This window comes from Saccoglossus kowalevskii, chromosome 6, assembly GCF_978046115.1.
Source record: "Saccoglossus kowalevskii chromosome 6, keSacKowa6.1, whole genome shotgun sequence".
Lineage (NCBI taxonomy): Eukaryota > Metazoa > Hemichordata > Enteropneusta > Harrimaniidae > Saccoglossus > Saccoglossus kowalevskii.
Genome location: NC_140646.1, coordinates 31,078,156 through 31,092,251, shown reverse-complemented (window position 1 = coordinate 31,092,251; position 14,096 = coordinate 31,078,156). Strand labels below are relative to the sequence as shown.

Genomic DNA, 14,096 nt, shown 5'->3' with positions numbered 1-14,096 from the left:
AATACATTTTATTGTTATATTGGAATATGCTCTGGCTATTTATCCGTTGGATTCTGTCAATTTTTTTTATTTTTAATGTAGGAACTCCTATTAGTAGTATACTCGTCTGGAATCAAATGAATGCATTTAGATACAATGCTATCATGGCTCAGACTGTTTGTGTATGAATCATATGAAACTAGTTTTGTTTCTCTGTTTCAGCTTGTTTCTCAGCACGGACCAGAAGCAGATCGTCACCTGTTCCGCTGTCTTTTTTCACATGTTGATTTTAGTGGTGATGGTAGGAGTAGTGGCAAAGATTTTCACCAGGTAAGAGATCTGACAAGGTTCAGTACAAATACATATATGAACAATAACATTTATTGTACATTACACAACCAAATTAGTGCAGTCCATTGATCTGATTATATTTGCATATTATTAGATAATATTTACTGATGTTTTTAGTTGTGATGTTCAATTACACAGGTCTTACAGTATAAATTTTAGAACAAAAAATTGTTCTTACCAAAATTAGGAAATTTCCAGGAAAAATAAAAGCAATTTTGAAATTAAAATTAAAGCTTTGTTTCTTAGAATTACTATTAGTATTCAAATTTGATCCATAGGTAACCAAACTAATAAAGTCATTAATTATGTTAATCTTATATTTTTGTATTTGAAAAATTATTTCTGGATTCTAAAACGGTAAATGCCTTGTCTGAAGTGTCAACACAATTCAACTTTGTAGTAGGGCCATTAAGCGATGAGGGCGCCTATTCTGGACCCATGTAAATAAGCACTATCGATTATTACCGATTTTTCATTAAATTCTTACACAAATTCGTTAGGCAAGGGTTGATGCTGTTGAACCAGTACACATACGTTTAAACGTGGCCCAAATGACTCAAAATACTCTACCGACATTGCATGAACTAAACATCGGCAGCGATGATCGTCAATGAACCGCATTGTCAGACGCCAGCTTCGCAACTGACCACTTGTGTCAAAGTTCACCAAAGACGGCATCATCTGATATGGGATATAACTATATTTTGTTTCCTGTTCATGTGAGCGAGTCATTGTGACATTTCTCAAGTGTTTTCTCAGGTTTGTGGCTTGGATATCCATATTTAAGTTTCATGTTTGCCCAAAAGGTTGTTTTCCTAACTATGTATAACCTATGACAAGATTCCACAATTACAGGCGCCAAGGACTGAGTATTTGCCACAGTTTTAAGGGTTTCCACTCAGTCGTAGTGTGTGCGCAATAGAGCGCAATGAGTTTTAATATGACGTCCTCCAATATGAATACCAATTACTTTCCGTAACTAAAACTTTGTGATTTGCATAACAAAGAGACAGAGTTGATAGTGTACTTATAAGTACTGGTAGACACTAATATGTTTGATAGATGGGGAAGATGTCAATTATAAAATTGTTCCAGGAATATGTGATTTATAAGCTGTAATCTATTTTACCTCAAAAAACCTAATTTACTCACAAAACGTGTTTTAGTGTGGGAGATTTAAAATAGTGCTGTGGCATTTGGCAAATTAATTGTTTACCCATACAATTTAACAGAGGTGTTTAGAGCTTTTACTTCAGGGGCAATGTGGGGTTTACAATTATCAAAACAATGAAATTCAGTTTGCCCTTCCAGATGTGAGCCATCCCCGTCAAGTTTGGATCTAATACTGTCATTAATTACCAGACTTTGGTTCAGGTCGGAAGTTGTTTTTTCATTTTGTGTATGCCTAGCATACACAAGCAAAATGGCACTTTTCAGGGCCACACCATCCTCCAAAAAAAGTACTACAGTTAATAAGAAATATCCTACGTGCACACAAGTGATGTAACGTTTGACCAGCAATGGTAGTGTTTGCAACCTTTTCATCAGTATTTGTTTATTTGTAAAGTAAAGTAAAGTAAACCAAAATATTAACAACATCCTGAAAAGTTGCACAGAGCTGTGTGCAAAGCCAGTGCCATTCGAATTAAAGATATCAGCTGCAACAAATTATGGCAAATATGTCAGTTAATGTAATATTAATATGGCAATAGCCATGGTAATACACATGTCCATACTACTTAACCCTTTTCCGGTCAGGGGAGTTTCACGCTATCAGGTTAAGTCGTTGAAAAACGGTCATGATTCAATGCACTCCAGTAGCCAGCATCTGTGCATGCTATCCTGCCAGACATTTTTGCAAAAATAGGCCATAGTTAACAGACTGTATCGACCACAGTTTTCACATTTTTTGCAATCTGTTTGCATACACACTTCATTACCACCATGGACAACAATTTCTCGTATAAAAAAAATCACCGTTTTATTTCAATACACATTTTTTACTGTCGTTAAGTAACGATGTTTTGCCCTTTGTACAGTCTCAATAAACACGTGTTAAACATTGAAATAAATATTGCTTAATTGAAAACACATTACAAGCAAGTACAAGGTCACTACATGAATGCAAGTTCGAAGTAAGAAGAAAAAAAACGCGTGAGTATGGGGATATTTGGGACATGTACGGGGGAAAACGTGTTTGACGTACTCGACCCGTTAGCGTACATTTCAAATTGCAACGTATATTCAACGACTTGAACTACATGTGTAACATATTACAACGTACTTTCCGTGACTTAATAGATGTTATATTCAAGCTCTAACGTATATTAACCGACTTGACCGTATGAGTAAGTCCACACTTACAACGTATATTTAACGACTCAAACTGAGACTGAAACGAACGAGAACGTAACTGCAACGACTTGATCGGGGTTACCTTCACACGGCAACGTATATTCACCGACATGACCACATTAACCAACTAAATATTTCAACGTATATTTAACGACTTGAAATAAAACGAACTAGCGAGAACGTAACTGCAGGGACTTGGCGTGTATATATACTCACGCAGAAACGTATTTCCACCGACTAGACCCGATGAACTATCCTGACATTAAAACATATAAATACCGACTGAGCATGAAACTAAATTAACGATAACGTATTTTCACCAACTCAAACTATTGTACAGTTCGTGACGCTGTAATAAGTCCCAAATTTATTTGTTGTACGCCTTTCTTAGTCGTCCACCCCGGCGGGCTGCTCCCATGCGTCTGCCTGATGTAGAGGGCTGCTCTTCTGTACTTCGTGTTTGTGTTCCCACGGTGCGTTTTCCCCTCAGTGCCATGTTGTGATGAAAAGCAGCGAAACATTCGCCCGCGTGAAGGTGAACTTTACAAATTGGGCATCCTTTTGATGTTTCTGATAATCGGCCACTCGCAGTTTTTCTCCCGTCCTTGCTGCACTGCTTACACGATTTTTGACGCCCGGATAGTCTGCATATTTCGTGCGAATCCATGTTTTCACTACGAATAAATGACGTGTTACTTGGAAGAGAGCCAACTTCTCTTATGGATTTTTGAATTCTACTCGAGTGTCCACCAATCAGTTGTTTACCTGTGCGGATATTGAAGAATTTGTGCGTTACTTTAGTCGTGCGATTCAATGCCTTGAAACATTCATAAGCATTGACCAATGCAACATCTATGAGGTAACAGGCCATGTAGATCCACCAACGATTGTTTTTTCGGCCCGTGTGATAGTATTTTCGCCTTTGGTTAGAACGATCCACGCCACCCATGTGATGTCTGTAACATTGTAACGATACAGGCACGTGTCTCTCGTCATCTACTGCTTCTGCCGACGTAGCCAGTGGGGGATAGACTGTATTTAAAATCAATATTTGCGCGCTGTCATCCTGGTATGCAGTAATATTGATAGTGTCGTCCGGTCTAGTTGCTGCTTTCATTTCACCAATTTTCAATTTCAGCTTCTTGCTTTTCCCTTCAGGAATTAATTGCGGCGGCATGGTTTTCCGATTTCGTCTACTAAAACTACCGACCATGTACACTTTCTTGTCTTGTAATTCAAGGGCTGTGTTAACTGACGTAAAAAGCGAATCACAGAAAAGAATATGGTTTTTTTCTGTGAAGGGCTGTAGCAACCGGTGTGTTGTCTTCTTGATTGTCCCAGTTTCTTTCTTTCTCCCCTCAATTGTAGTTTTATATTTCACCCCCAAATATGGTTCAAAGTTTGCAATGTAAGATGTTGTCGAGTCGCACACCTGCCATATTTTGAAGCCATCACGGTCGGGTTTGTGGGGCAATCTCTGCTTAAACTTGGACCGTCCCTTGAATCTAATCATACCCTCATCAATCGAAATTTCCTGTCCCATCTGGTAGTATCGCCGACAATTTTCGAGTACGGGTTTCAGCCACGGGTTGATTTTATACAACGGGTCGGCCTCTGATCGTTGACGGCGACGTTCAATGTCAGGATCCCGCCGTGGGTCATTTACTGGATCAGCTAAATGAAAATAACGCATTAGCATTTGAAATCTGGCCCGAGTCATTACTGATGCAATTCCCATGTTCTGCAGAAAGGGGTCACTCGACCAATAATCGTCGATTGCTGATTTGTGATCAACACCCATACATATCATCACACCAAAGAATGCTTGCATTTCAATGAAATTTGTATTACGCCAGCGGGCATTTAATTTTTTTGCAATGCATTTTTGATGATATTTGGCGTATTTATTAGTCTCGGTAGAAGCCAGTTCTATCAGTTCTGGTGGGATAAATTTGTAGAAATATTCCACCTCACGAGCATATGAAGGCAGTTCGAAAGTTGGTCCAGGTTCGGGTTCAAAAACTGGAATAGTAAATATATCGCCGTCTTCCTCCGTGGCCATTCTCCATTCACCAGTGCCCGAGGCAACATAATCGAATGTAGCACCAATTTCTGTGTCGGATTCAATTTCAATGTCTCTATCGAGTACAGGTGGGTAACGTTGCTCTAAAAAATCGTCATTCTCAGCACGATCTTCATCGATTTCTGAATCTGTATCGTCGTCAGTTGCAACTATGAAATCATCTGGTATTTTGTGTCGTAGCTCACCCGTTTTTTCGTCCAATACAAGTTCATCATCACGCGTGTCCATTGGCGATGCGTGTGCATACACAACACGTTTTTTAATAGTTTGTTTTTCGGGGAAACTCGCAAGTGTTGATTGTTCTGTACCGCATACATTTTCTTGTACCATTTCTTTGGTGACATCGACGTTTTGTTGCGTACTCGCTGGGTCGATATGTTCAGGCCCCTGCTTTTCTGCGTTGGCAGTTGTGGCGGATGTCGACGGTTCCGAATCGCAAACATTGTCTTGCAAAAATTGTATCACATCTTCGACGGCACGTTGTATTTCAGCGTGACCAACTTCCGTTTCTTCGGCATCTGCTTTGTCGGCAGCTGGCGATTCAACCACTTTACGGTTCGTCTTCGATTTACGTTTGCCTCCTGGTTTGCCCCTGCAGTCCTTCAAACGGTTTTCTTCTGTAATCGCATGTTCATTGACAGAGGAGACAGTCTCCGACTTGCGTTTGTTCTTATTCTTTTTACGCCTTTTCTTGAGTGGACTATTATCACTGGTGTCCGTGGTACGCTCGGCTGGTAACTCACCGACGTCAAATGTTTCCTTTGCTTTGGATTTCTTTCTTTTTCCACGCTTTGCTGGTGAAAAATCTGTCGTGTCAATGTCAAACTTATCACTCCCCGTGCCACTGCACGATTGACGCGTTTTCTTCAGTTTCCTTCTTGCCTTCATAAAACACTTTCTATCTGTATAGGACGGCATATTAACGTATGTGTCGGAAAGGAGGCACACAGCGAGTCTGGGCTTTATCTCACTTTCTTCGGCCATATTTATACTGAACGACCAGATGTCCACAAGACTGCATCTCCCCACAATTTGAATATTTATTGTTATGTAAATAAATATGTTATTTTTTCGAACACAGATTGGTTACAATTTGCATACACATAAAATTGCATATGCTAGCTCAGACGGTGAAATCACGTGGACTTTAATATTTCCCACCAGCTGTCCCGGTCATTTTACGTTGGTGATTGCCGACATTCCAAGCTCAGCCGTTGGAATCCGTTATGCTATTCATTCTAAGTGCCGGGACTATTTGCCAAGCTGGTCAAAATACGTTACTACCGTTATAACCGTGAATCGTGTCGTTCAAATACGGTTGTAATGCTGCAGTTTGCAATGTGGTCAAGGCGGTTTTTTTACGTCGTCGCAAACGTCGCGTTGTGACGGTAAAATAGTGAAATGAGCAGACAAGAGTATAGAATTACATTCTTTATTACTTGGTTAATTTATTTGACTTGGCGTAATCGAAAACAAATTCTCTCCCTCCATAATTTCGCAAGTGTAAAATATCAGGTTCCGTACAACGTATTATAAACGCTTGACCGTCTGAGCAACCTAAATAACAGGCCGTTTTTCAACGACTTAACCAGTTAGCTAGCTGGAGTGGGAAATTCTAGCATACCCATATTGACGGCGGTTTTTCACCGACTTGACCGGAAAAGGGTTAATACTAGACTGAAAATCACTGGAAAATTAAAAAGTACAGCTCATGTGCCTTTCATAGCAATGATGTATGTCAAAAGGTATAGTATGGATCAGTGTGTCACTGTTGTGGTGAATTTGTCTGCTAATTTGATAGTGTTAGTAGCCATTTCAAAAACTTGTGAATTTTGGTCGATTTAATTCAAAATTGGGTGTTTTTACACAATTTTGATGAAGTTTTCGACTTAATTCAAGACTAAGACGAAGATCTAATCATTTGCTGGACATCTTGGATTTATATACCCAAAAACACACATTTTTGTGTTTTGGACGTTTTTGCTATTTTGGTTTTGTGTTTGAGCAATTCTGTTATTGGTAAGATGAAAAAGGCTCTGTAGAGATTCCTCTTCTTCTAATAAGCAATTTCCTGTGCCTAAAATCAAGAAGAAAGGTCAATGACCTTGTATTAATCAATGCACTTAAGATCACCTCATTTGCATAACAAATGGTAGCCATTTTGCAGGGTTTCCAGGTTTCAACAATCAGAACTGATTTTAAAATGTCTATATTTTGATGGCTAATGCAGGTTTGTGAAAAATTTTAACAGATTCCTTATTTTTCAGGAAGGGTCTTTCAGTAAATAAAGAAATGTAGTTATCCCTTTTGGATTTTAAAATCACTTGGTGTGCCTATTTGTAGAAACAAAAACATCTCTTCCCCTACTTATATGCTTATCTTTTGTGTCCTTAACAGTTTTTGATTCAAGAGTGTGCAACGCTAATTACCAAACCAAATTTTATATCGACGCTGTGTTACGCAGTTGACAATCCTTTGCATCATCAGAAGGTAAATACTTTCTTTATTAGCTGTTTTTGTTGTAATCGTATTTCGTGTTCTCTCCACAAAGCTGATTGTTCTACCTTTACAGCCAAATTAGCATAAAAGTTAATTGTTTCCCTATAAGAATAGTATGCATGGTTCAAAATAAATTTGTCAAGTGCATGTTACTTGTATTTTCTTGTTACAGAGTTTAAAGGCTTCCACTCAGCTTTTTCCACAGCTGAGTAAAGTTTTGAAATTAACTAGAGTTCAAGAAGTAGTATTTGGGATTGCATTACAACATTCAACCAATCGGGACACCAGAACATACGGTAATCTCACTTAATACTACTGTATAACCATTTCATAGCACAAGTTTGGTTATTACCGTACTGGATTTCATTAGCGCCAATGCCCGGTAAAGTGCCCACCCCCAACTTTTGTGTAATTTTTATATTCGGGTCACATTCAGCACACATTCAAAATGCAACTTTGTCTTTGATCATTGCTTAACGAATACTGGTAATCGTTTTTATATGGTACAGCGTGGATATCGACTGCCTTGAATATGTTGTGAATGCATAGACCACGGTAACCGTGAGTAAACTATACTTCGACAATGACCTGTTAATGAAAGTAAAATGCGGTAAATATTTCATGGCATATTCAGTTTATCTATCAAAAATTGCTAGTTACCAGTTTTTAAAAAAAACATCCCGTTTATTCTTCATTGTAAAAGTCAAATGCAACTGATTTTGTAATTTTATTTTCCCCCAAAGACGTGAATCCCCTCAATCTGTCACATGGTGTATTAAAATTTTAATTTGCACTGTTTTTCTGAGTTGGGTGCTCGGGTAAGTGCCCACCACTTAAAAAAATCATGCTTTTCTGGGTTGAGGACACTGGGTGCTAACACGGTCCAGTATGGTAATTGTTTTCCTGACTTCACAATAATAATAAAAAAATTTTATAAACTGATTATAAACTGATTAATGAAGGTATGATGTTGTTTCAGCTGAGAAAACAACTGCTGTGCTAAATGTAATCATAAGTACATGTATTCCCATCAGTGCTGTTGTCCTACTTCCTTTGCTTATGTCTTCATTCAAGGCTGACCCATATATGTAGTTTCATTACATTCAATTTAGTATTTTGAGTATATACTCTGGATTTTAAATTTGCATATTTTCCACTCAAGCAATCTGTTCTAATGTCATTTCAAATCAGATTTTACTCTTATTCTGTCGGCCCAATATTTTTACAATAACTTACCAGATAAAGGTGAATTCAGTCGATTTCTTTACAAAAATAGTGAAATTGAAATCCAGAGACTAATGAGTTTCCAGTGTATTGTGACATTATTTTGTTGACTATAATATTTTATGTTCTTGAATTCTAGCCGCTCAGTTTGCAAAACAGAAGCTACCTGATTTATTAAGGTCTTACATAGATTCAGGTTTGTCTTTACTTTCTCAGTAGATACTACAGTATAAGGGACGATGTCAAAAGATCAATGTCTGATAAAAAACTTGTTTGCTTTAGTTTAGGGGTGGGGTGGGGTGACATCAACAAGTTTCCATCCTACAGAAATGATTTTATTTTTAAATCAAAAAAATCTTGGAGTATTTATAGTTCTTTTTTAGCTCCGCTGTCGACTTTGTCGAGCGGAGCTTATCATATGAGTGATTGTCCGGCGTCGTTGTCCGTGTCAATGTTTTACTTTTTCGACTTCTTCTTGAAAACTACAAGCCTGAATGCTTTGATATGTACCTTGGGTAGACCTCTCTCAGATTTGTTCATTTCATGATGATATCTTCAATTCTCTAATTTTGGTGAATATTTTTGTCATTTTTGGTAAAAAGTGATATTTTCGTTTTCTTGTTAAAAACGACAAGTCCAATTGCTTTGATATTACATATATAGATACTACATATGGACCACTCTCAAATTTGTTCATTTCATGATGATATCTTCAATTCTCTAATTTTGATGAATATTTTTGTCATTTTTGGTAAAAAGTGATATTTTCTTCTTGTTAAAAACCACAATCATTTATGGTTAAAAATTATATTTTTGAATTCTTGTTGAAAACAGCAAGTCCCATTGCATTGATACTATGCATATTGTTCATTTTCTAATGATATCTTCTGTTCTTTAATTGAAATGTGCATTGCTAACAGCGGAGCTATCTCAGCCGAGAGGCTGCTTGTTTTTCTATCCAATCATGGACAGAAATAACAGGGGAAAAAACATCCAAGACGAGAAAATGGTTTGGTCTGAGTATAAATATGTGCGTCAAATGAGGTGCATTTGTAAAGTCCTTTTTACACCCACCTGACAACCAACTGCTATGCAATACTACTGACTCGTTATCAATTTGTATTTAATGGTGAATGTAGTCTGACGCCATGATCAATATTTATCAATTAAGTTTCAGTGGGGAGGGGAAACTAAAAGAATTAAGTTTTTTATCCTACATTGAACTTTTGATGTTGTCCCTTAAAGCACTTGGGCTGAATGACTGTCTCGAATTTAAGGGAACATTTGCAGTATGCTAAGTTCACAGTAAAATGTAAAACGAAGACTCTCATTATGAACTAAGTAGACAATAACAAGTAAAAATAACTTGAGTATTATTAATTACAGATATTAGTAGTAATCAAGAAGGGGGACTCAACGATATAGCAGTCGAAGTACTGCATTTATTACTCACACACTTATTGCACGGACCAAAAGATCATTCTGGTATTGGTACTGATCAGAAAGAAGCTTTTCTCAATACACTAAAAAGGGGTAAGTGTTTGAATCTATGCATGTTGGTTTTCTCTTCTAGTTAGGAAATGTCTTCTGAAATTTGGATAATGTATAATCTATCTCAAAGTTTTACCACAGATTGTTTATGTTGCAAAACTTTTATTTGTGCTAATTATTTTGGCAAAATGGTCAAGATATTATGAGGTTATTACGAGGATTCCTCAAAGTATGCACGAAGACAGTACAGTAAGATTATGCGTTGGTATACTGTCTGAGTGTATACTTTGAGGTATCCTCATAATATACTTACTATTATACATCTATTCCTTCATGAAAATGCCAAAATCAAAAATGTTTTTTGTGGAGTTCGGTCAAACCCTGGTGGCAGCCATGTTTGTTTTTATTATTGGAGGACGCTTAAGTGTGTAATCATTCCATATTTGGAATTTGCACTTCCTAATATGGTAGGATGAAAATACCCCGTAAAAAAACGCAAAATAATGACACGCTGTAACTTAGGGCTTTACGGTGAAAGATGTATAATAATAATTGTTATCTCATGGTTATTGGTTTGTGGATATTACTATTCCATTACATCATTGGTAACAAACAGCTCTTTAAACAGGTGATAACATCATTGTGTACATTTTATTCGCTAATTTTTATTTTTATACTTTGTTCACTAGCATTTCATTGAATTAAGCAAATTAGCTGTATCCCTTTCATATTGGTATTGCATTTCAGACTTTCCAAGACATCAAGTTCCTGTCGTATTGGCACCGTTACTATATTCTGAGAAACAAGACGTCACCATGGATAGATTGATTGGAGATGTTGTTAATGTCCCAAAAGCCATGGTAAGTGTGTGCTTCAAATTCTTTAGTACCTTCATCTGTTCGTAAAATTGTGGTAGTTCCTCTTTCTTGCTGAATCTTGTCACTCCTTGTGAAAATAAATACTAATTATATGTTGATGTTGTTGTTGTCAGATGGATGGCTCCCTAGCTGACACTTTGCTAGAGATTGGTTATGGATGTTGTGCAACTGTGGAAGAATGTCGCAACACACTTGTACAGTTTGGTGTGAACTGTATCACACCAATCTCTGTGGCCAAGGTTTTAGGCATGATGGCTCGAACCCACACTGGATTGGCAGATCAAATGTCATTACAGGTAGGATTTTTAACTAACAATTCATTACCAGGTAATAATACTGTAATTACTGCTTCAAGAATACTATTCGGCAGTTACACCTATTTTTCAGTGAGTTACGTTATTTCAGTGCCATATTGTTGATTTTTGGACTTGATTTAATTTGTCGTTGTGTGGTTACTTGTGTAAACACATTACTATTTTTCAATTTTATGAAACACAAAAGATAAACTCAATATTTTTTAATTGTGTCTATTATGGATGGGGCACTAAATCAGCAATAAACAGTTGCACGTTGAAACGCCCAATTTCAATTGTGCGAATATGTTGGGCCACACCATTCTCAAGGGAGGACATTCATATTTATTGTACAATTTTAAATGAATTTTGTGTTATATACCATAGGATATGCAGACAATAACTAATCTGTGCATGTAAAATTGACTTCAACTATTTTCAACGAGAATGAGATGACTAAATTACATTGTCATATTCAATCTATGACATGCAATATTTTTATCAGTGTTCACAAACTGTTCCTGACAACAATCATTGATTGTGGAAATTCCATAAAAGTTATCTTCAAGCCCAAGTACATTTAACACACCCACCCATAGAGTGGAAAAGTATATGGCATATAAACAATTTTTTGTACCAAACTTATTTAAATAATTGTGCTCTCTCACATTGTAGCTCATCTCCTTTTAAGAATGATGTAATCAAAAATGTTTCCTTGATCGATCCTATGCATTCTAATACACAGCTATATTATCGGCCATTTAGCTAGCAATATTGCAGAGTTAAAAGTTCCATCCATTTTTACGATAAGAGTAAGGTTTTCCTCGGCCGACATGCTCAGTCATTATTGCTAAATTGCATTTACATGTACTTGAAGTTTTCATGCTTAATGATGCTTCCAAGACTTTGTAGAGAACACATGGTGTGATCTCAATTGATGCACTGTGTTTAAAATGAAATGTTCTCCATCATTGTACTTACCTGTAGGTTTCTTCTTTGTTGCTACAGTCCTTGACAGCCCCTGGTGGTAACATATGGAGCGACGGTAAAGACAAAGGGGATCAGGGAAACCAAATAAACACATGGAATGTGGACATTTTTGTTGAGGTGGCCAAAGACTTAGCACCTCACATCAATTGGAAAGAAGTAATTTTTGAGTTGGATCATCCCGGGTTCCATCTCAAAGATGCACAGGCTCTCAGACTTATAAAGCTAGCCTACATGAGAGGTTTGCAAGAACTGTTCCCCGTTGAATTTATCTATAGAACTTGGAAAAATAGAGAAGGGCAGGTGAGAGTACTGCAAGCAATGCTTGATATAGCTACTTGCCAATTTCAGTAGTTTGGGCTTAGTGCCTGATTTTAGGCGACTATAAAATGCTAACAATTGCTGAATTAGCTATATCTTGAGTTCGTGGAAATGCAAAGATCAATATGGAAAGTTCTCTTCCAGAGTTTTATTTAGCATACAGCATCTTAGAACCACCACTTATTGAGGTCTTGTGTGACATCCAAACAATTAGCCCATTGCAAATTCACTGCATTTATTGTGTATCTCTGTACTCAGTTATCATGGATACAACAAGCTCTGAATAATCCTGAGATATTTTGTTTTGCTGATTATCCATGCCATACTGCTGTCACTGATATACTCAAAGCGCCCCCTGATGATGAAAATAGAGAAATTGCTACATGGTAAGTGATTCATATTGTACTCATCACTTTCGGGCAAAAATATTATAATTCAGGCTATTTGGCAAGTTTTGGATAACATGACAGTTTGACTGAACTATAGAATTTTCTGTGCAACAATATTCTTTGCGTTTCTAGATCAGATATTTGACAAATTTTTCTCTTTCACCCCTTGCACAGGAAATCGCTCGACTTAGTAGAAACGCTACTGAGGCTATCAGAAACTGGCAAATACGACCAAGTGAAAAGTCTGTTTACATTTCCTATAAAGAATTGTCCAGATGTTTTGCTGTTGGCATTATTGCAAGCTCAGGTGAGTATGTTTTATATTACACCATGATGGTTTGTTTCAATGCATTAGTCTGATTAATTAAAAAAACACATCGACTATGTAATATGGAATATCTACAGCATATGATGTTCCTCCTTGGCTAATTTACATAACAATATACTGTTACTTAGAGCAGTAGCATTCAAACTAGGATCACAAATCACTTCTTTTTGTTGTTGAATTTGAATTTTTACCTTAATATCACTAAAACAATGTGCAATAATATCCTGTGATATCCCATATCAGAGAAAAAATTATGAACTGAATATCATGACTATTTAGTTAAATATTGTCTCTTTGAAACTAATAAATGGCTTCTAATAACTGAATGTTTGAAGTTTGCAGTAACTTCAAGCTACTCGAAAATGAATGCATATAAAGTGCTGATGCATTGTATTGATGGTTTCCTTTGTTTTTTTTATTCACAATTCACACAGCCAACATGGAACACTCTGAGACATGAATTGGTATCAACGTTACTGCCTATATTTTTGGGGAGCCATCCCAACTCTGCAATAGTATTACATTATGCATGGCATGGTCAGGTAAGTACATGTATTCATGCGAATGTTGTTGGATGCAATGTAGGTCTGCTAGACAAGTTAATATTGATATCTTACCATAGTTGGTGTTTTGCTCTCATGCAATCAATATTAGTGTTTCTTGTGTTTTTACTGAGACAAACAGATGTTTCTTGATGTCTAGAGGGAGAGAACTCCACTTGTTTTATGGCCGATTATTATTATTTCACAATGTGCATTTTATATTTGTTTTGGCAGCCTGGAATTGAAAAAAATAAAGCGTGTGTGTGTGGTTCCATATGTCATCTAAACCTAATCTCTCGGTGATCCAACTATATCTTCATCACCAAAGGCTTAAAACAATTTTGGTATCACTTTGCTAATACGGTTTGGACATTAT

General features: G+C 36.8%; 1 protein-coding gene across 7 annotated transcripts in view; it reads left to right on the top strand.

Annotated features, from left to right (window-relative positions):
* The window catches only part of LOC100370697 (CCR4-NOT transcription complex subunit 1-like), a 53,066-nt gene that overhangs the window by 1,482 nt on the left and 37,488 nt on the right, over positions 1–14,096 (top strand). For 5 of the 7 annotated variants that reach the window (XM_085500364.1, XM_085500362.1, XM_085500360.1 and 2 more), the window contains exons 2-12: positions 202–309; positions 7,166–7,258; positions 7,440–7,563; positions 8,631–8,687; positions 9,878–10,024; positions 10,730–10,842; positions 10,974–11,156; positions 12,141–12,443; positions 12,720–12,847; positions 13,025–13,157; positions 13,613–13,720. In XM_085500364.1, coding sequence (XP_085356490.1) covers positions 202–309; positions 7,166–7,258; positions 7,440–7,563; positions 8,631–8,687; positions 9,878–10,024; positions 10,730–10,842; positions 10,974–11,156; positions 12,141–12,443; positions 12,720–12,847; positions 13,025–13,157; positions 13,613–13,720 — 1,497 coding nt within the window. The remainder of the gene's footprint in view (positions 1–201; positions 310–7,165; positions 7,259–7,439; positions 7,564–8,630; positions 8,688–9,877; positions 10,025–10,729; positions 10,843–10,973; positions 11,157–12,140; positions 12,444–12,719; positions 12,848–13,024; positions 13,158–13,612; positions 13,721–14,096) is intronic. The other 2 variants (XM_085500365.1, XM_085500363.1) reach the window with 1 other exon arrangement.